Source organism: Nesoenas mayeri (genome assembly GCF_963082525.1).
Source record: "Nesoenas mayeri genome assembly, chromosome: 3".
Lineage (NCBI taxonomy): Eukaryota > Metazoa > Chordata > Aves > Columbiformes > Columbidae > Nesoenas > Nesoenas mayeri.
Window position 1 is genome coordinate 5,470,682 of NC_137544.1, and position 23,559 is coordinate 5,494,240.

The 23,559-nt window shown below is 38.4% G+C and overlaps 1 protein-coding gene across 1 annotated transcript in view; it reads left to right on the forward strand.

Annotated features, from left to right (window-relative positions):
• CRISP2 (cysteine rich secretory protein 2) overlaps positions 1 to 23,559 on the forward strand; it is a gene marked incomplete at both ends in the record, with an annotated part of 93,078 nt that overhangs the window by 44,073 nt on the left and 25,446 nt on the right. The window contains 6 exons of the mRNA XM_080342886.1: positions 72 to 133; positions 1,350 to 1,469; positions 1,948 to 2,035; positions 3,132 to 3,277; positions 4,049 to 4,143; positions 5,428 to 5,516. Coding sequence (XP_080199012.1) covers positions 72 to 133; positions 1,350 to 1,469; positions 1,948 to 2,035; positions 3,132 to 3,277; positions 4,049 to 4,143; positions 5,428 to 5,516 — 600 coding nt within the window. The remainder of the gene's footprint in view (positions 1 to 71; positions 134 to 1,349; positions 1,470 to 1,947; positions 2,036 to 3,131; positions 3,278 to 4,048; positions 4,144 to 5,427; positions 5,517 to 23,559) is intronic.

Sequence of the window (23,559 nt, forward strand, 5' to 3'; positions counted from 1 at the left end):
GTGATTTTTTTTATTCAGGGAAATTAAAGTTCTTTAAAAAATAAATTAAATCCTCATTCTCCCCTTTTCAGAGATGATTCTGCCAGTGGTGTTCCTGTGTCTCACAGCTGTGCTGCCTCTGTCTGCTGCAGAGGTAGGATCTACACTTCGTACTCAGAAAATCTTTGTGGGTTCCAAGACTCTCATGGTCTGACTGAATATGGCTTTTCCTGTGCTCACTGATCATTTACAGGAGGAGTCTGATTAGACATCTAGGATCTGTAAAGCATTTATCCTTGAAGTCTCTTTAATGCCAAAACAGTACATTGGTTCCACACTTGCAAACTTAACTATAGATTCAATGTTACTTATGAGTTGGATCAGCAATAACTATATTTTCCAGAAGATCTCACATATATATCCAGTAATCTCGATATCCCAAAGATGCATTTCTCTTCCTATTAATTCCCCACATTTTTACAGCCCTATTCTCTCATGTATTACTAATTTCCCTCAAAAACTAAATGAACTAAAACACTACGAGTGGTTCCTTTCAGCCCATACTTAGTCTGAAGTTTCAAGTTTGCTCCTTCTGCTTCAGAAACACTAATGTGACTGAAGGCTTGACTAGCTTTCCCCCTAATTTTTCCCTTTCTGCTCTCCTTGCTTCAGTCTAGAAGACTGGTGAGAATGGTTGTAAAGGGGAGGCTGAGTTCTGTACATGAGTATTTTTTAAATAGGAAACATATGAAAATTTGAGAAATGCTGTCAGTTATGGCAAGAGTGGAAGAAAATATTTGGCATGAAAAACATAGGCACCTTTTTCTTTTTCAGTAGGAAAAATGAAATACCACAAGAGGTCTGTGACAATCCTGTGGTTAAACAACAGGTTCCTTTGACAAACACAAAACCAAAAACATTGTTAGACATGTTTAAAGTACTGAAGAAGGGAAATACATCACAAACACATTCATGTCTTCAGCTGATTTTTAGATCCTGTTTCTTTAAAACCTCACAAAGGAAATTCTAATAGTAAATTTAATCTGATTCTTTTGCCTAAATTTAAGATTCTACAAGCACATGAGGTTTTTCAGGATATCTCAGCCACCCATAGAGGGTTGGCAGATATGACACAGGAACCAATGTTGTTACTGCTAAGCTCCACACTGTGGAATCACTGGAAGTGCTGTTCCACATGGAAGAACTCTATAGATACATTGGAGAAAAATGATATCACAGCACATCCTCCATCACAAGGATAACCTCCTTGGCTGATATTAGTATGTTGCTATTTTAGTACTTCCTAGACAGGATTCAGGACTTAGTTACATTCAAATAAAAAAGAAATATAACATGTTATTTCAATTTAGGAACCTGAAAGTTTCCATGCTCTGTCAACAAGCAGACCAGATCAGCAAAAGGTGATTGTTGACAAACATAATGCTCTCAGGAGAGGAGTAAGGCCAACTGCCAGCAACATGTTGAAGATGGTAAGTTGCATGCTGCAAATCTATTTTTAACTAATAAAAGACCCTATGAGAGATACAGGACTGTAAGCTCACATTATTTTATTTAGCCACAAATTCACCATCCAGACCTTTCCTAAAGACTGAGTATGGCGCACACCAAGAGAAACATAAGACTGGGCAGGTAGAAAAACAGTTCTGGAAAATTTGTGGTATATGAGCTATAATGCATCTTTCTTTTGGAGGAAAAAGAAAATGAAAAGGAGAAGCCACAACATTGTTCATTTCTTTCTGATGCATTCTTCATCATTCTTCACACCTTCTATTCTCCTGGGTGCATAGTAACTTCATTCCTACATTCCCTACCCCACAAAAAAGGGAAAGAAAATGATTTTGTATGATTTTTTTCTGATTTGAAGTGTAATTTCCAAATGTTGTTCCTTCATGAGGGGTTATTAATTGCTGTGTGCCTGAAAGATTAATATTTTCTTCTTTCATTAAGGTATGGAATATTCCGGCTGCAGTGAATGCCCAGAAATGGGCCAATCAGTGTACTTTAAGTCACAGTCCTCCTAACTTGCGGACAACCAGTAAGAGAAACATGAGTGTTATTTGCATGATGTCATACAGTTATTGATGTGAATAGTTTGAGGTTTGGATGTTTGTTAGATTGTTTTTGAGATGCCATTTATATTCAATGTGATTTTGTTGGTGTACGGGACAAAGGCAAAATTCTAGATATAAATCTGTCAAGTGAGAAAAGTTCAATCCCATTGACATCTCAGTTGTATCAGTTTTACATAAGTATATCATATTTTCTTCAATAGGTGAAAAAAAATCATAGTGAGAAAGCTTATTCTCTCCAAATATGTATCAGAAAGAAAATAATTTAGACCCAGTTTACTGCAGAAACCAGCTTTTATGTGCTGGAGGAAGGAAGGGGCAAAGGCTGAAGGTCCAAAACTAGCTGGTGGTGGTAAGCGTAATTTCTAAGACAGGACTCCCAGTTTTAAAATCTTGTGGCAACTTGTAACCTATAACTATCTTGGAGGTTCATTTAAATACTTCTGTTTTTGTTAGTCACAGTATAATATGTTAACAATAGCCATGATCCATGCCCAGTGTGGTGTTGACTGACCTGTTTATAGTGTATGTAAGATGTGGACTGCTCTTCAGTTCCCACAATTTTTTCCTAAAAAACAAATCCTCTGGTTCTTACTAAGGTGAATCCTAAATGAGAACTAATGAGCATACAGTAGGGCTGGACCTGAGTAAAAACAGTAGGTGAAGATGGTGTAGACACCTTTTTGTTTACCAGAACTAAGCTTTGAAAGATTGGGATTTCTGCCAAGCTTACTGAGTTGTTAATTGAATAATGACTAGGCTGCTAATTTTCAAATAATAAAATTACAGTCATGAGTCTGTGATGCACATTTGCAGGTGTATCTATAGACATGCAAAAGGTCTGTCAACAACCAAACTACCAGTCAAACAGGTTGGCCATGTTGCTAACTGGTCAAGTGACAACTTCAGAATTGACAAAGGGTGATGTCATCAAATTGGAAAAATATACCACCCTGCTGTCCCATCTGGGATGAGAATTTCTGTGCAAATCATACCACTTTTTGCTGGTTTTTACTCACACATGTATCTTTTATGCATTTCTCAGTAACTTTCTCTTTTCAGATGTACAATGTGGTGAAAATATCTTCATGTCCACTGGCCCTTTCCCATGGGCAAAAGTTGTTCAGGCCTGGTATGATGAAGAGAAAGATTTTGAATATGGAATTGGAGCAAAAAAAGAAGGTGCTGTGATTGGCCATTTCACTCAGGTAGATACAACTTTTTAATATTTCAGGCTGAATTAAAAAAAAAATAAATTAAAAAAAAAAAATCTATATGTTAGCTAAGCAACTTTTACTCTCTCATTATCCTTAAAGGGAATAAGTGCAATGGAAATATGACAGTTATTCTGACAAAACAAGACAAAAACTTTCAAAGTAACAGAATTAAAATGAAAATAATAGGCTAAGTGTATTTACAGAGTAAAGTGTAAAGATACTGGTATTTCCAAACTTCAGGAAGAAACAAAGGGAAGAAACTTATTTGATTGTTTAACATCTGAAAATTGCTCAGACACTGGAAAAATAGGATTATTAATGTATCAGGAAGGAATTATAAATGGATTTGTTACAGTCTACAGAGTTCCATTGACTCAGAGATTTTCCAGTTGAACAATGGCCTATGACAACCTCCTCTGTTCACCTGAACGAAACACAGGATACAAAATTTCACATCATGATTCCTACATCTCCTTCAACAGTTGTAATTTAATGAAAACTTATATCACTGAGACAATTTGACTCAAACCTTTCATATTTATACATCCTAAATTATTATCATTCTATCCTTAATGTTCTTTGGCCCTAGGGGTAAAAGGAAAGGAAAAAAAAGTTTTTCCAGAAAGGTGGAACATTCAACTATAAAGGGTAAATAAAATGACTTATCTTGGATGCAAATGTTTCTGTAATGCACATTGTATTTAAATGATTTTCAAATGTGTATTTTTCATTCCCCTATGATTTTTATTCTTACACCTACAGGTGGTTTGGTGGAATTCTAAGGAAATCGGATGTGCTGTTGCTTACTGTCCCAACCATCAATACAAATACTATTATGTCTGCCAGTACTGCCCCATGTACGTATTGATTTTTATTCTGGACCTTCTTATTACATTATCAAAATTAGTTGGGACATGGTGAAATTTGTAATAGGGCACGTCACCCATAACTGAAGAACAGCTTTGCAGATTATATTAAGAATATGAAAAAACAGAAACATACTCATTAAAAGAATTGTCAAACAAGCAAAATGTAAAATATAAATGTGACGCTGATTTTCAGATTAAATGTCATTTATTTAAAAATCCTAATTTTCATAATAATAATTAACAAATATTTTGCACATTCTACTTGAAATCTTGGTTCAGAAAGGTATATAAATATGCACAGTAGAGTGAAAACTATAATTAATACAAAGAAAAAATAGTGTGAATTTTAAGGTAGAATGATGATTTCATAAACTGCCTGAAATTAATTTTCACATTCACATTGCCATATATTGTGGTGGGTTGACCTTGGCTGACCACCAGTAGCCCACCAAGCTGCTCTATCACTCCCCCTCCTCAACATGCCAGAAAAAATATGGAAAAATCTCATGGGTCATGGGAAGGACAGGGAAATCATCCACCAATTACTGTCACGAGCAAAACAGACTCAACTTGGGGAAATTAATTATTGCCAGTCAAACAGCATAGGATAATGAGGAATAGAAACAAGTCTAAAAACACCTTCTGCCCACCCCTCCCTTCTTCCCAAGCTCAATTTCACTCATGAATTCTCGCCTCCTCCCCTTGGGCGGCACAGAGTGACAGGGAATGGGGGATTATGGTCAGTTCATGTTCATCTCATCATCAGTTCATCTCCTGCACCAGCGTGGGGTCCCACCCATAGGAGACAATTGCTGATGAACTTCTATGTGGGTCCTTTCCACAGGCTGCAGTTCTTCACAAACTGTCCCAGGGTGGGTCCTTCTCAAGGGGTCTGGTCCTTCAGGAACATACTGCTCCAGCATGGGCTCCCCATAGGGTCACAGGTCCTGCCAGGAGCCTGATCCAGTGCAGGGTCTCCTCAGGGACACAGCCTTCTCGGGGCACACCCAGCTCTCTGGTGTGGAGTCCTCAATAGAGTCCTCACTGGAGTCCTCATTCTGCTCCATCATGGATCTCCATGGCTGCAGGGGGCCAGACACCCTTATCATGGGCTGCACCACAAGATAAACCCAACAAACACATAAAAATTCTTTGACATATAACCAAAGACTGAGTGTAGATGAATATATGTATGCATCCATATAATTAAGTTTTATTCTCAGATATGTTACAGTGACTTTATAGCATATGTTGGTAATGTTGATGTTTCAGGGGGAATCTACGAAGTTCAATGAAGACACCCTATAAAAAAGGAGAACCCTGTGGTGATTGTCCTCATGCTTGTGAAAATGGATTATGCAGTAAGTTTTAAACATTTTAATTGTGAGTTGGGTAAAATTGATACTTTAAAAAAATACCAATTAATTTATGTAAATGGCAAGGCTGTGAAATTATTTGTTCAAACACAGGGTCAAAAGCGCTATTACAGGCCCACACTAGGTGCTTTACCTAGGTGGGGCAACTTGTGGAGTGACACCAAAGAAGGAGTCTCTGAGAAAGGTGGGCAAATGTTAGACAGTGGGTGGTGTACAATGGGATGCAGATACTCTCCACTTCATGGATCAAGATATTCATATGGCCTAGATACCTTCTTTAAAGATGGCAATGTCTGGGTCTCCATATGGAAGCTCTCATTAGTAGTTCCTAGTATAAGAAGATCCACTGATTGCAGATGAGGTCAAAGATATGTTTATACCAACGGTAGCACAGAAATCTGAGCTCCATATTTCTAGCTGAAGATTATATGCTGTTCCATAGCCAGAAGAGACAAGTCTTGTCCTTGAATCTAGGACATGAGATGGATGGAAGGAGGGGAAATATTTACCTTTTTGTCTTCTTCCTCCTTTGAACAATGGAGGCTGATCCAGTAGCAGTAGCAACACACTTGATAAGAGCAAGGAGAAAATCTGAGTTTTAAGAATCCTAACAGAAAATAAAAACATATGGGCTGACTCTCATAAAGTCGATCTTAACTTCAAGTCTAACTTCGGTTATGTAATTAACCTAATTCTCATAATAAGCTGTAGTATGAAGGAAGAAAGCTTCAAAACACCTTGCAATTTCAGTGAGAAACCTCCTTGAAAGAGCTACGAATTTTGTATGTGTGGTCAAAGGTTTTGGATGCTGCTGTGGAGTAAATGGCAACAAAGAGGAAAAAATTACAGAAAAAAAGAAATCTTGATTAAAAAATAGTGCCAAAAGGAAATGCTGCAGCTTCTCATCTATGATTAATTTTGTGTTTTGATTCATTTTCAGCCAAGCTTTGAAAGTTTGAAGATATTTATTCCAACTGTCTTGACAAATGCTCCTGGATTTACCCATAGCTTCGTCAAGTTCACTGCCTTGCATCCTGACAATACAAAACTGAAATAAAATAACAGGCTCAACTTTCCCCTTCCTGGACATACATCACCTTAGTGCCTCCTTCCATAAAAACAGATTTCACTCTGCCTCTCCTACATATGCAGGAGGACTGACTTCAGTCCAGTAATTCAGATGACAAAAAGCTGTAGGACAGTGTATAGATTCTATTCGTATAATCGTCTAGAACATAGTGGAGATCTTAACTGAAATTTGGGATTTGGGTACTAGATATAGTTAATGGTTAGTTTCTCACACCTTCTTTTTCCCAAAATGTTATCTAAGGAGCATTGTTAAAAGTTCTGTGGTTCTATATGTTTCATATGTTCTTAGTATAGATGGATGGTCCTTGGTCATGGAATTATTCTTAACTTGACCAACATTCACGTTATTGTATTGTTAAAAGAATGAGAAGATAAACAAGATTACCTGATATATGTACTTCTCAAAAGGAATTAGGACAATTTGCAATAGAACTATTCTGGTTTAGAATCCACATCTTTTGCTGATACATGTTCTATTGTAAAGTGCAAATTTGTATTTAAAGGTTAAAAAAAAAAAAAATTATTTCATTTAAATTAGTGATTCTGCTTATACTATAAGGTTACACTTAGCATGCATATAGGTCACTAAACCTGTCCTCTAATGGAAAAGGACTGTATGAGAAAAGGGCTTAATTCACAAGAATAGATAGCCAAGGGGAATGGTCACTGCATTTGGAAATTTTGCTTTTAATAACAAATTATTTTTTTAATATCTGCTTTTGCTGTATCTGTCATTAAATTACTTATTCTTCATGAGCCAATTCATTGTAATTTCTGTTCCTTCTTATTACCATGAAATACATTTCACTTACTTAACTTCCACCAACTTTGTGACTTTATCAGCATTAGGTCTTGAAGGAAGCTTGATTCTTTATCAGCATAAGCAGAAACAGTTCATGTGAGAAAATGAAGGTTTCCTAGGCAAAAAAAAAAAAATGTCAGGCAAATAAATTTTCTTCATACTGTTTTTCAGAAAGCATGACCATTAGCATAAAGAACATGCAATGTTCACTTCTATGACCTTTGGGAAGAAAATGTTCTTCCATGCAGTCAACAGTGGGACTAAAAATTATTTTAGTCTCACCTTACAATTTCACATTCCAGTCTTCGTTTAGTAAGAAAGCTGCTGTCATAATTAAAAATTCCAAGTCCCAGTGTCTTTGGCACAGAATAATTTTAACATATGCTTCTGACTCATCCATTTCGGTGGCAATTTCAACACACGTTTCTGACTCATTCATTTTGGTGGCATTTCTTCTAGTATAAAAGATGAACATTAAGTTAAAAGCCCGGTTTCACAATTCAAAGTGCTTATTATTTGTTTTGGGTTTTTCTTGTTCCCACTACCTTTTCCCTCTACGGTATACTGCCCTCTCATTTGGGTACATTTCTACCAGTAAATTAAGCAATGCCGGGTTGTAGATGTGAGCTCCGGAACATGACTTATTGAATTCTTAAATAGTTATCACAGATCCAAGTAAGAATGATGATAATGTAATAACTAATCCAGTGTTGTCATTAAGGAAATGGGTAGACTTGTCACACCCCACTCCTAAAACAGCCGATTTACTAAGAGTAACGTGTCAAGAAGTCTATTCCCTTTCATCCTAACTCGTAACACAGAAACTGATTTCTCAGTCACTCACACAAGCAAAAAAGTTGTGTAATGAGGTAAAAATTGCCCCTCATATATCTCACCTGCAAGGACCCAGGGAACTAAAGGTCAATAAGCCTAATTTAGATATCTGAGAAGATAATGGAACTAATTGTTTACCTGTCATTTTGTAATCAGTAGAGTATAAAACACCAGCATGGCTTCATCATGAACTGATCTTGCCAAAACAAACTTTCTTCTTCAATGAGTAACTTGGATGAGTGGATGTCATTTTGGCTTGGGTAGTTTGTTTGACAAAGCCATAAAAGACATTTGCAAACTAGAGAGATGTGGTACAGATGAAACTAATAACATATGGCGTATACACACTGTTGAACACACAGATTACAGAATCATAGAATGGTTTGGGTTGGAAGGACCTTCAAAGCTCATCCAGTCCAACCCCTGCCATGAGCAGGGACATCTTCACCAGCTCAGGTTGCTCAGAGCCCCATCCAGCCTGGCCTTGGATGTCACCAGCAATGGGATATCTAGCTCCATGATGCTCCTGAGTAACGGGCAGAGACAGAGACCTTTGGCAATGTGGTTAGATGTTTGTGCAGGCAGTACTCACATTCAGAGCTACCTTCACCATTCTCACATGTGATGTCCAAGACCTTCCCCAGACACAAGTCGCAATCATGGTTGAAGATAGCTTTTGCCAGTGATATGGAAAGCCTTCACTGAATGCTTTTCTTGAGTAAAGGCGGGTCAGATCCACATTATCATTTGCCACAAGCACATTTAGGGCACTTTCTTGGACAAAAACATGTTCTGTGTTCCCAGATTACATCCAATGAACATCAAGAGTCGATTACGCTCTAAGAAATCTGCCAGAATTTGAATTCATTATAGTTTAGTATAAAATAAATAACTGGTACTTAGGAGAGACAAGATCTGGAGAGAGTAATAACAATTAATAGATTGATGATGTTATAAACAACCTTTGGAGCAGGAAACCCAAGCTCTCCTGCACTGTGCTACGGAGACATTAATCTGTACCTCTTTGCTTCAAGGAATTTTATATTCTTTTTCTCTCCAAAGGGACATGCCTTTGATGGGTGGAGCAAAGAATGTTTTCCTCAAATATCCCAAATAACGTTTAACTTAGTGTTTATGGTACCTTCTACATAAATGTTGGCAGTACTGCAGTCTGGCATTCTATTAAGTATCCTATTCCCCTGACACATTCTCTCACTACAAAGCAAACTGGTGAAAAGTAAACCTTCAGCAACACTTTTTTTTTCATTTAAGCGTATTTTAGAAGGCAGTTGGCTATGGTCACTGCTTTACGTGAGTTCCAGGTCCTGGTGTTTCTATGGTATGAAAATCATTTAGTGACTGATTTTGGTACCAAACAGTCACGTTGCAACCAGACAATGCTGGTAAAAGACTTAAAGACATTATAGGATATACTTCACAACGTATTGTGAGGCAGTGTGCTTTGTCCCAAATAGGTCCCTGTAGTCACTGGGGTCCCCACATCAGAGCATGCATTCCTCCTAGAACATTCTGTTCCTGGATCATTTCACCTTTCAAGGTGAAACCCTTGAAACCCTTCCTACCTTTAGCAAGGATCCAGAGCTGACAAGGAGCTGCCATGGGAGGACCTGTGGAAAGGGGTCATTTCCCATTCCACCCCTAAACTGCAATAGTTCTCTCACTTGTACAATGGTACAGCAGGAACAACGAAACTTTATCATATGCAGAGTTCACCTAAGGCAGTATCTTGTCTGTCACCACTACAAAAATAATGTATTTTAATGGCAAGTAGAAAAATCCTGTGGCAGGCAGAACTGCATGTGGGTTTTTTCCCCAGATCTGATATCCAACAGTCACGACATCCTTTTAACGCTGAAACAGAAACTTGAATGCCATTTTGAAAATGTATCATCATTAGTCATGAAACTTCTGGATATTGCTAGAACTTATGCAGCCTTCTGAAAGCTGTAAGACGGGTGTATTTTACACTCCTCACATGCTGTAGGCCTTGATTCACTTATTTCTCAGAACTTGAAGAAATGTTCTCGAAACCTGCAAAGCAAAAATATTCAGTAGACTTTTACATGTGCGCCTAGAGCCTTGACTGATTTGACATTTTCACGTGTTACAACGGTTTCAAGGGTGAGGATGGGAAAATGGTGAAGTCTTGTTATGTGTAGTGAGTTTGAAAAATCCCTCCTGAAACTGTGGATTGCCTCTCACTTAGACACTCTCCTGACTGCATGATGAAACAGCTATTTCCCAAAATTCAAAAAGAATGTTCTTTGTGAAAGGGAGTTGAAAGAAGCAAAGTGTGTGTGAGCATCTGAACAAAGTAACTGCAAGAAGGATCTCTAATTTTTAAATAACACCCTCACTGCAGAGCTAACTTTCCTTAAAGCAATAAAGGTTTTGCATTGGTTGACACGTGGCAGGAAAATATTGTTTAATGGTGCACCTGTACATCCAATAGTTTTATAAGAGAAGCAAATTGTAGGTAAATGGAGATGCATTCCAAAAATTGGTGAGACCTATTATAACTTCCAAACTGTATATCATGTAATTAACAGTAGGAGAAAAATGACCTTGTGTTGCCTCTTTTCAAGACTATTTTCACACGGGCTTTTTATTTTTTAGTTAATTTTGCTTTCACATTTTTATTCATTTCTAAATAATATCCAAAGAGCAAACCCCACAATTTTCTAAAAGATAGAGCTGGCAATCAGACAATAATGTGAACTAAATACAAGGATACCTTTGAGAGCAGGCATGACAAACCAATAAATCTCATAAATTAATCTAAAATATTGGAAATTGACTTTTGGTAATGTAATGTCTTCAGTGAATTTATTTCTATACTTTCCTGAGATTTGAAGAGGGAGCTGTATTTTTTTAGTCTGCCTGTCAGTTTTCAGCAAAGCATTGCCTGGCATGTATCACTAAGGCAAAAATGTACTTGCTGCAAGAGACATCAACATTAGATAATACAGTTAACAAATATTAATGTTTTAAAACATGCTGATGAAGTTTAACATCCTGCATAGTATTTTCAATTCATCTATTTTTTTTTTTTCCTTTTTTACACTAAACATAAGTTATTAACAATTGAGTAAGCTAAGAAATGTATGCTCTGCAATCACTACCAACATCCTGCTATGGAAGCATACATGAATGCATTGGTACAAACATGGAAAATTCCATAGTATTCAAATCCAGTCTTGAAGAAAGTCCTAAGCAAGAAATGGATGGACAGCTTGACTTTTTGAAATGCATGTCACAAGTAGCTTAAATTTCGTGGTAGATGAAACTTTCCATTCCTTATCTAAACCTAACTGGATGATAACTAAAAAGAGAGAGGCTACAACGACTGGAAGTCTACTACCATAAGGAAGTTCCATTTCACACTTCTGATTTTGATTGTTGTATTAGACAAGTACATTAAGTTTTAGTGTATCTTTTCCTGCATATTTGCAGAAGCACGTGCTTTTTGCTTAATCTTCTCTGACATAATTATATAAACTCAGAAAAATTAACTGGAATTGTAAGTTTACACAAGACTAATAAATATTTGGTTTGTTTTTCTTCATCCAGTTAATTCCTGACAGTGCTGGTTTGTCCTTCCATACTGTTTGTCTAACTTTTAAACTATCATATGTAAGATTGGTTTTATCAAACAGATTTCCTCTGAGGCTGAGTCATCATCTGCTACATACTATGCTATATCCAGTAGCAGACTGTTCACACTGTTCTGCGTCAGCCAGGTTTTTATTCTGCTTTGCAAGAGTAAAGACATCACAAAAATACAATGGACTTTAAAATGACCTTAAAAGAACTGTGACTGTTGTACTTCAAATATTAATCATCTGAGCAGAAAGGTGCATTTTTTAGTTGTATGGAGAGAATCCTCATTAATTTTCTCTGTAATAGCCATAGTTGCTGGACAGGTGAGAATGATAAATTTTAAAGGAAACAGAAATAATCAACAGAGTTTTACATATTTGTAGGTTATCATTTTATCATTTTGAGACATAAAAGAAAATAACAGGTATATACTCAGAAGATGCATGTTCCGGTCTTATCAGGGCTAGAGAACAGTTTGCCCAAGAAATGCTCCAGAACCTGATGTTTCACACCCTGAAATCCAGCTGTGGCACACACAATCCTCTTTTTAGCAACCAGGCTGCCCACATGCTGCCTTACACAAGAGGCAAAAGTCTCCAAATTAGATGCAAATTGCAACAAAACACCAAGCAAGGAGTGCCCTATTTCAGTTTAATAGGAAACAAGGTTTTAATCTTCCTGCTCTTTCCATGCTGTGGAATACATAAGGGTTACAGATTTCCCTTGGCATGACAGAGAGCTAGCAGAGGACCACACTTTTGGATTTAAGCAGATGTATTTCTCCCAGCACTATCTGTAGGGATTCTTTAATCTGGGTCTCAACCTGTCCACAAATCAGCACTTGCTGTAATATGTCAAGAATAAACCTCTTACTTTTTCAGCTTTAAATGGCAGGGACTGTTCACTGCTGTAAGTATATTTATTACTCTGCCTATAATCTGTTTTCCTAAGGTTTTTATTTAGTAGTAGTATTATATCAAAACATTTCTGTCGATTTTTCCATAACTTTTGCTGTTAATGCTGTTCTGGCTGTTTTGCAGGGAGCCATTTTTCAGGGAGCTGGTCTACGATAAAAAAATCATTTATCAAAAAACAGTCAAATCTTTTTGTTACAACTGTGAGGCTGCAAGTATCTTCTATTTATATGTATATTAAATTCTAAATTCTAAATATACTTATATTTAATATATTTATATTAAACATAAATGCTTAGATGCATCAGTTCTGGAAGACGGTTGACAACTTTTAATGGAGAGGATCTCTTTCCCTAGTCAACCTCTAATTTTTTGAGAGCCATTTCTCATGATATCATATACTCACACAAAAAGGTGCTTCTCAATATGAATAAAGACCTGAGCAAATAAAGGTAGGGAAGCCTGTTGCAGAAGTCTTGCAACATCAAGTATTCTGCAATAATTGCCATATTTGTGCTCTTATCCTGTAACAAACAGGAGGTAACAAAGCCCACGATGAAAAGGAGACCTATTACCTCTTTTTTTTCACTGGGAATGTGGAGAGAGAACTGACACTGGAGGAGCCATAGTGGGCAGCTATTCACTGCCAGCTCTAGCTTATCCTGCCATAACCGGGTTCAGATTCCTACACTCTTAGGACTTAGACTTTTTTAATGTTTATTTTTGGGCCCTCTGCCTTTTTGACTTTTTTATATTTATGGTTTGTACCGAAGACCTTTTTGTGTCAACCATGGTACATTCTGGCTATCGATAATTAATTCCATTGATGAGGCCTTCTGTGACTGCTTTGCAACATCAAAAATCATGAGCCGTAGTTCATAAACATACAGGTTTATTTTAAAATCGTGACTTTGAAAAAATAATTCAGTCAAGGGTTTTTTTTTTTCCTCTCTGCTCTACTCTGGTCTTTCTCAAGGTTTTTCAGGATTTCATCAGAACTGCACAGGCTAGAAGTAGAACAAAAGTTATGGTTCTTTCTTAACCAAGTGACTATGTGGACGGAAGATCAGGAAAAGACACTAAATGTTTCTTAGTCATATACTAAGGAGCACAAACGTGTAAGTGCAGGAGCTAAAAAAAGCGTAATCCCTCACTCTCTGCTGTTGAAATCAAGCAAACATGCACTTTGAAAGGTTTAATTTCCCAGTGTTATTTTTTTTGGTGAGGCTTTTGTCCAAAAAGGTATGAAATACAAGCTTTTCTGTTAGCTTCTTCCCAGGAGGCTGACTTTGGGAAACTTTTCTTCTGAGACTGACTAGTAGAAATTTGAACCCCTTGCCCAGCTTAGACTAGTAAGGTGTATGGTGTGACTGAAGGTCCTACCCTTCTGACTTGGAAAATCATATAAAAGAGATAACACTTTTAAAAAGCTGCATCTTACTCATTTTCACTTCATTAAATCAGTCTTCTTCCCATTTGAGGTCAGCTAAGGTGAGGACATGCAGAAGAGTGGACTTGCAGTGCCTGGCAATCTGTAATGTTCAGTATGGTTTGAAACCCAGTTCATCTACCACATGTTTTCTTTCAAGTTTTTCATTCTTTATAATTCATCAAACCATTGCAAGTGTGCAGAGAAGTATACAAATTGTCCTGATCTAAAAAGGAAATGAACATATTACTGCAATTTAGTTTAGCACCATTATCATGCTTCCTGTGTACCACTGAAATTAATAAACGGAACCATTTTCCTCATGATGATATGCCAATGAAAACATTGTTTGTGTCCTAGTACTGTGATCTTTAACTGAACTAGTCACCCACTTAGGTTTATGAGTGGGAGACAGATAAAGCACTGGCAAAGTGTGTGGAATCCTATGCTTTTGCCTGCTGTGACACCGTGGCTCAGTTCCTTCTCTCTCTGCTTTCTTTTTGCCTCACAGCATCCCCTTTCCATGACATGCTCTCCAGAAAGAAGCCATAATCTCTACATCGTACCCTTACTGTTGTTAATTTAATGACTGAAGTCTCTGTGGCTCTTAGTATTTGCATAGGTAAGGTTCTTAAGGACATGGTTTGATGCTAGAGTTGGGTTATGGTTGGACTCGATGATCTCAAGAGTCTCTTCCAATCAAAATGATTCTATGATATTTTTGGAACTGATTTTATCCTGGCTGTAGCTCAGGTAAGCTCAGGTAGCTCAGCTTCACACCTCCATGGAGTGTAGCTGCTCTGCTATTTATCTCCTGACCTGCATGGGTTTCACAGCCTTTGCGAGAGGTCTTGTTTGCCCTCAGGACCAGGCACAGTCTCAGGGTGAAGGAGACACTGTGCAGTTACACAACAGACACCAGTACCATTGGGCTGGCCAGCACTAACAAGGAGCTTCATTTCCTTAATTCACCCCTTCTTCTCCTTCCCCACCAAATCCACATCTAGATGCTATAAGCAGCAACTAAGATAGTTATAGCTGCCTTCAATTGAAAGTGTCCCAGTGCCTGATTGACCTTTGCCAAGATAAATGAGTACACTCACACAGCAGAAAACTGCACCTCTAGTTAGTTTTCTCTTAGAGGGCTTCGCTCCTCTCCTATAATCACAGCATCAAAGCTAATAAACAGGATCTTAAGTCCTGAGTTGCTAGTATTAAACACCCACATTCACACAAATACAGAAAATTTCCCGAGGTGTGGGAAATGGCTATACAAGAATTTGTTTCTAGTTTAAATGTGCCTTAAGGTCTGCAGCAGCCACACACTAACAAAATGGAAAACAGGTCAAAAGAAGAACTCGTTAGATGAAACCCCTCTACAATGTTACTGCTAAGATTTTAGTGCCCGGGGGATACATTGCAGAGTCTGTCATGTATTTATCTCTCAGCTTATCAGAGGATTGTGTCAAAGAAAATGATCAGTAAAAGATAAGTTAGTTCAAGACTGACAAGACCATGTTGTTTAGGTTGCTTGAGCAGCAACACAGCAACATGTTAACCAGCATTGTTAGCAAAATTGTGAATAGGAATCGCATGCCTGATGGCACTTGTGAGGAGCAGCCGCCATCTAATGAGTGCCACGTGTCTTTGGTTAGTGCTGTGTACTGCCAGCTACATCTGGAAACAAGGTGAAGATAAAAGATAAGGAATAATAAAGCAGGATGTCATTAATCAGTTTCTACAAAAGTAACATATCAGTAGATAGCATTTAATAATACATCGCCCCAAGCAGCTTGATGTCTGAGCCTGATCTCATCTTCTGCATAAAGAATCTCCCTTGAGCCCAAGCTGTCTTTGTTGCCTTTATGAACTGCATTATCAGACCTGTTTTGCCATGAGCAGGTGGTAGGAGGAGGTTTGTCCTACCAGGAAGTGATACGCAATTTTAAGTTTTTGCAGCTCCTGGGTCAACCAAAGCAAATGAGCTTGCCTGTTAAAACATCAGGAACATCAATACAGGGAGGTGAAATTCATCTTGAATTACTTTAGCCATCTACAGCCAATTCAATCATGCTGACAGCCTTTAACGTAGAGACAGGAGAGAACTTTGTAATTCTGTGGAACAATTCACAGGAAACTCAAAATCGTTTCTTAGAGGCATTATGTCAGGACTGATGAGTACTCAACAGGATCTACAGAAAAATGAAGGGATAGTTTTAGGCAGCTCAAAGCAATTGCTATGAGTTTTCATCTTTGTAATCAGTGAAGTTGTTTGCTATTATATTGGTTTCAACTGGGATAGATTTAGTTTTCTTAATGGCAGCTCCTATGATACTGATTTGGATTTGTGACCAAAACAGTGTTGATAACACACTGGTGTTTTCGCTGTTAGTGAGCAGTGCTGACATAATGTCAAGATCTTCTCTGCTTCTCACGCTGCCCCACGAGTGAGTACGCTGGGTGTGCACAAGAAGTTCAAAGGAGACACAGCTGGGACAGCTGACCCCAGCAAACCAAAGGGATATCTCACACCACATGATGTTAAGCTCAGCAATAAAAGTTGTGGGAAAGAAGAAGGAATGGAGGAAGGTCTGGAGTGTCTTCCCAAGTCACTGTTAGGTATGATGGAGCCCTGCTTTCCTTGAGATGGCTAAACACCTGCCTGCTAATGGGAAGTAGTGAACTAATTCCTTGTTTTGTTTTGTTTGCATGTGCAGCTTTTGCTTTACCTGTTCAAGTCTCTTTGTTTCAACCCATGAGTTTTCATGTTTTTTCCCTTCTGAGTCTCTCCCCGATCCCACTGAGGGGGAGTTAGTGAGTGGCTGCATGGGGCTTAGCTCCCTACTGGTGCTAAACCACAACAGCCATAAAAACTTTGCTATCTCTCATGATGTTCCTGGCCATGGTAGGAAGGTAAGAACTAGATAATCTTTAAAGGTGTCTTCCAATCCAAACCATTCCATGACTCTATGCTATGTATTGTATTCAAATGAAGAGCAAATATTTTTCATGCCACTGCTTCCAGCAAGTGTGTCACATAAGTGCACCATGCAGGTGGACAAGTGTATGAGCTCAATTCTGAGGAAACAAGAGGCATCTTCCAAAAATAGCAGTTGTGCACTATGACTGGATATTCCACATGTATGGAGTAAATATGACATGTGTAGTATTGCCCATCTTCATGAACAGACCTAGTGTGACTCTGCAACTGGAAAACACATCAACGACTGCTGTTCACACTAAAAATAGACCTCAGATCTAGGGCAGGAATGGGTGACATGTACACACCAGAGCTCTGAAGGTAGTTGTGATTAGCTAGGCAGCTGAAGAAGTAGAGGTGCAATTTTGCATTGCTTCTCACAGAGAAAACAGCATATTTTAATCATTCCTGCAGACCATGCAGAGACACTGTCAAACATGCTCCAGAGATAACACACTAATAAGAAGATAAATCAACTGTGAGTAGCTTTTCCTTCTAGTGACTTTGTGTTTCTGATTCCAATAAACATGAACTATCTCCGATAGATCTTCCTTATATGCATCTGTTGCTGTCTAACACATTCCCTGTGAATTTTAGAGGATCCACACACACTGTTAGTCAGTCACTGATGGTATTCTACAATGAAAAGAGTAAATTCTGTCTCCATTATGTGACCTGGATATAACCTTAACTTTAGATCTTTTCTAAATCTTCCTCCAGACCCTTGCAATCTATTCTTTTTCCCATGCTTATCTATATTGATAGGCTACAGAGAGCAGTACGCAGGCTTGAGCACTGACATATATTTTTCTGTACCTTTATAATCTTAGTCCTTGACACTATTTTGGCTTAGTCCAACTAGCATTACCCTCCAAATATGCCTTGATATGGCTGAGAGATTAATAAAGCCAAAGGTCCTTCATTACAGTAGTTTGGAAGAGGTCATAGTAGTTCAAGAGTCCAGCTGTCCTGACCAGAACCAAACCAGTTGACCTTGAGGCCCAAAAGGTTATCCTAGACAAATTGTACTGTAAAGATAGCATTTTTATCCTTAGAGCTCCCTCTTACATCTCTTCCTGAAACAGCTGGTTTTCTCAACCTTGTCTTCAAAGAGATGTAGAATAGTTGATGACTTGAGCCATATGGTATTTTTTTTTAAGGTCTTGACGTTGACAAGGCAGTCATTTAACTTAGCTGCCTACCAAGCCTACCTCAGACACTTGCTGTAACAAGAGAAGATGAAGTACAGCCCTGAAGTGTCTCCATTACCTCTAAAGGCAGCATAAGGAAAGTTGCTCTGAAGAAAAGACCTAGCTCATGGAGCCTGTTAAGATGAATCCTGATCCAACAGTCCAGATCACACTCTTGCAGGGACAGATCTCCATCATCATCTGAAAACTCAAGAGACTGTGTGGAAGCTAGTTATAGTGAGCCTAACTTTTATGACAGCAGGCTTGGCTGGGGTAGTGTTGGGAGGTGGGGGGTCTGCAGAGCATAAGGGTTCTGGCTGAAAATTCAGAGACTGAATAGTGGAGATATTGGCAGATGGTTAAACATGGAGAGATTTTCTGCAGTGGGTTCAAAGAAGTTTAAGCAACACATTAAGATACGTAGTTATGAAACACTCTAGAGAAGTGAAGTGACTGGTTCCATTAGATGAACTAGCTAGAGATTCCCCATATTCAAATCCTGAATCCGTCTCCTCCTGAAGCAATGTTACAAATCCATAGGAGACCTTATACTCTTGATGTCCCTTTGATTACATTATGGACTACAGGTTTGGCCTAGAACAGACAGTGGTTGACTCATTAGCTGGGGCACAGGAGGTAGCAGGGTGGAGAGACGTCACCACAGAGTGATGTAGCCAAGGAAGTCATATTGTAATAAAGTGTGTTTGTAACTAAAAGCTGCCCAGCTTCTCTATGTCATTTTCTCAGCTTTTGACGAGACTGGCGGGTCACAACCACCAGACATCTGTAGGTCCAGTAAAGGCTGGTGATGTTGTAAGCACCTCTTCCAGAGCTATAAACAGCTGGGAAAAGTTATGACAGAAAAAACATGCAAACAGTGTCTATAGAAAAAAACAAAACTGAGAGGAAAAAACTGTATTAAAAAAAAAAAAAAAGCATGCTTACATCTCTAAGCTCAGTCTGGCTCTCCCTTGTTGTCTCAACTGGGTTCAGGTTAACATAGATGCTTCTTCGGTGCAGAGATGAGACAAGTGTGACAGTCTGATTTCAAGCTGTTCCTTCTCACTGGCTTTACAGGAAATGAAAAGTATTCACCTGTTTAGTTTAGGAGTTGCTGTGAGAATCTGACATTTTTAACATGGTCCCAGAACATGTAAATTATTTGGTGTATTATACTTTCAATCTCTACTGACTCTGTTCATATATATTTTGGCAAAATTACCAGAAGACTTTATTTCCTCCTTAAACTGCCTTTGCCAATTACTTCAGTAACTAAAGAATAAGACTATCTTTAATAAATCCTTAGGAAGTAATTCAGGCTTGACAGAGCCTCTTAAGAATTGTGGTTTAGTCTCGTCTGTATGGGTAGATAAAACAAACTTTTAATTTTCTGTAGCATTGCTCTTTAAAAAGCTTTGGCTACCTCATGTGGAAAAGCTACACTTTCCCTTCTGTCACATAAAACCAAACTACATGGATTTTCTTCATCTAAGGATGTTACCTTAACTACCATAAAATCTTTCTTAAAATGGATTAAAAAGATAAAAAGGACTTAAAAAGCTTTGTAACACATGACTCTCGACAGGGAGAGAGTCCAGCTAAATGAAGAGGTTCTTCAGTCTCTACAGATTTGATATATTTAGGGTTTTATAGTATATTGATATACATTCTCAAGCATCAAAACTACAAAAACAACCCATGCAGCATCAACTCTCAAAGTGATTTAATTTTTATAACAATGTGTATTTCCACAAACTAAGATATAATTCACGGGGCAGCACATGGGTTGGAATATACCATAGAAAATGATGAAATTTGGTAGCAACCCTGGATGACACAAGTGGCCTCCTTCCTCCTCAGGAGGAAGACACAGATCCCTTCAATCACGGGTTAAACCGGGCCACATCCTTGCCATAGCAGACACGGTGTATATTAACTGATTATTTATTTTATGTGTGTAAACGTGACACATTTGGCATGCCGAAGCCTTGTTGTGCATGACCAATTGACAGTTGTGGGTGCCAGATGATGCAAAGTGCTGACAGATGTGAGACGAGGTGAATCAGATCCTGCATTTTTTTGCTTGCCATGTCACAAATAGAATTGTACCGTACACACCACGCTATGCAAACCCGCCGATGCTGTTCAGAAACTTGCGTTCATCAAAAATATAGGAGTGCCCTCTGGTGGAAAACCGCATATCTGAAGTTGAAATTTTAGTGTCACTAAAAATTACCTTTTCTTCAGCTGTAGATACATGCAATTTGTGCTGGTAAACTGAAGGAAACTGCAGGTCCCAGATCAGTTCTTAGTTATCTTACTGGATGTTTTCACCTGGAAATAAAAGAGTTTACTGTGGTTAGACAACCTGGAGGATTTTTTAATTCTTAAAAAAACGGTTGGTTTAGATTTCATCTTCTTTCTTACTTTAAAAAAACCTTCAGACACAGCTCATCTTGGTGTACTACAAATTGATGTTTCATCTCCTGAAACTTCAAAATACTATCTGCTTAACTGTTACCAAGTGTTAACACATTTTATGTTGAATGTATAATCTTGGTGGGATTGTACCATATGGAGCTATGTTTTAGATGACTAAACTTTCTCAATGGGTATGGGAGAGCTGGGGACTACCAAAAGAGCATCCTTTACTGTCAATATGCCACAAAACTAGTCTTGTAGGTAGTGGTGTAAACTCTCCATGTTTTGGACTTCGGTGAACATCCTGTGCAAGTATGTCTATCGTCATAAAGGGTGTTTAGACCTAAATACATAATTTACAAACCTCTATGTCAGGGTAGAAGAGTCTCGCCTACTGGTGGTTTTTGAATAGGGGACACTCTGTGTCTGTTTAATGACACTAAACACTATATCAAAGCCCAGAGGCCACCTGAAATGATAGTATTAGTTAAATGCAAACCTGAAGCTTAGTGTAGAGTCTGGAAGAAAGACTGATGCTAAGTACTTAAGAGGGGCCTATAAGAAAGGTGGGGACAGACTTCTAGCAGGGCCTGTTACAGTAGGACAAGGGGTAAGGATTTTAAACTAAAGGAGGGGAGATTCAGACCAGACATGAGGAAGAAATTTTTTACAATGAGTGTGGTGAAGCACTGGCCCAGAGTTGCCCAGAGAGGTGGTGGATGCTATGATTCTATGGTTCTGTGACAATAAATAGACTTGCTATTACAAATAGCAGACAAGAAAGTATAAAAAACAACTGCAGGCAACACATGTTCAGTGCGGATTTATGTTTACAGAGAATAATATAACAAGAAATTAAAGACAAGGAAATTCAGAAGAAAGACATGAGTCAAGGTTTTTCATGAGAAACATAGCCCAGCTACAAAACAATCACTGTTTGTATAGGATAAGATAACTCTATATTATCGGCAAACACCAGTAGTACTAATGACATGCAGTAAACATCCACAGAGGGAAAAAAAAAAGTTAATGATCAATTAAAGAAATAAATATCTTGTGTTAGGACTCTCTTTTCTTTCACTGAGCCTGTTTTATGGTTGTGATTTCCATTCCCCCACAAAATTTTTGAACTTTTATCTCTGAAGGAACAGAATCTTAAAAGTTAATTCTTGCCTCATATGTCTTTAAGGTTACATGGATAATGACTGAGAAATAAAATATCATACAGTTCATCATATTGCAACATACAAATGACTGGATCTGCATTGTTTTTATTTAAAATATAATACTGTGCTTAAAGTTTGATTTTGTTATTTTGTTGTTTACTCTGAAAGACCAGTTTCCTGTGAAGGGGTAGGGGGTGAGATTGGCTCCCAGAGCCACTTCATCAGAGACTAAATTTAATATGTGTAAATTCAATTTAGGTAAACAGCTGTGTGGAATTCTTTACATCTGTGGATTCTGCATTTGGAGTTTCAAAGTTTTTTCCAAGTTTATCGTTTAAGTTACTTTTCATTGTTCAGCACAGCAGTGGTTTATAAGCCTTAAAAGAAAAATTAAAAGCATCTTCTCTAAGGAAAAAATACTTGAAAATAAAGTGACCCATTTGCAGGGACTCCTAGAAATACTGTCGTTACTCCATGAAAAAATGAAGCAGCACAAGTCAAGACTGTTAGTTCAGTTGTACTGACACGAAACTGTCCAACAGTCATACAGCTGTCCCTAGGGGGAGCAGGTCTGTATTAATATAATACACCTGTGTAGGTATAAAGCCTTTCTGTCTGCATGTCAATGTGTGTAGATTTGAAATTGCAATCAGATGACACACCCTGAGCACTTCTACTAAACTCATCTTAACAAGCACACAGAAAATTGGTGTGTGTGTGCAAAATGTGTCTATGGCCATTCCACTCTGCTCGGAAAAGGGATCACAAAATCATAGAGTCACAGAATCATAGAATAGTTTGGGTTGGAAGGGACCTTCAAAGATCATCCAGGCCAACCCCTGCCATGAGCAGGGACATCTTCACCCAGATCAGGTTGCTCAGAGCCCCGTCCAGCCTGGCCTGGGATGTCTCCAGGGATGAGGCATCCACCACCTTTCTGGGCAACCTGGGACAGTTTTTCACCAACCTCATTGTAAAAAAATTCTTCCTCATGTCTGGCCTGAACCTCCCCTCCTTTAGTTTAAAACCATCACCCCTTGTCCTATCATATCTAAAAAGTTTGTCCCCATCTTTCTTATAAGCTCTTTTAACTACTGAAAGCCCTTAATAAGGTCTCATCAGGGCCTTTTCTTTGAGATATGGGCAGCTGTTCTCCATTAGAGGGCAACAGGACACCATGCTCATGGGAGAGTTACTGTCTGGAACTGCTTATTAGCAGGAATACTCTACAGTGCTCTTGGTGGGCTCTGTTTTTTCTGTCCTAAAAAGTCTGACCTGGGTTTCATTCCCCATGTTTGGTCATTCCTGTGGGCTGGAGGTGAAGCTGTGTGAGCAAAGTGCTTCTCTGTGCCAACTGCCCAAAGGTAACACCTCACCTATGCTACAAATAATGGTCAGTGCCAAATCTCTACTTAGGCTGGAAGTGGTCCCTGAGACATTTTGGAGGATCCACCACATGGAACTGAAGCTTATACCACAGCTTGCTGCACTTTGAACCCGGTCCTCCATGGGATGAGTCAGGGAAGGATCTCTGATCTGCTGCCCTATGGTGCCCTGCAAAGAAGCTTCTCTATGCAGATGG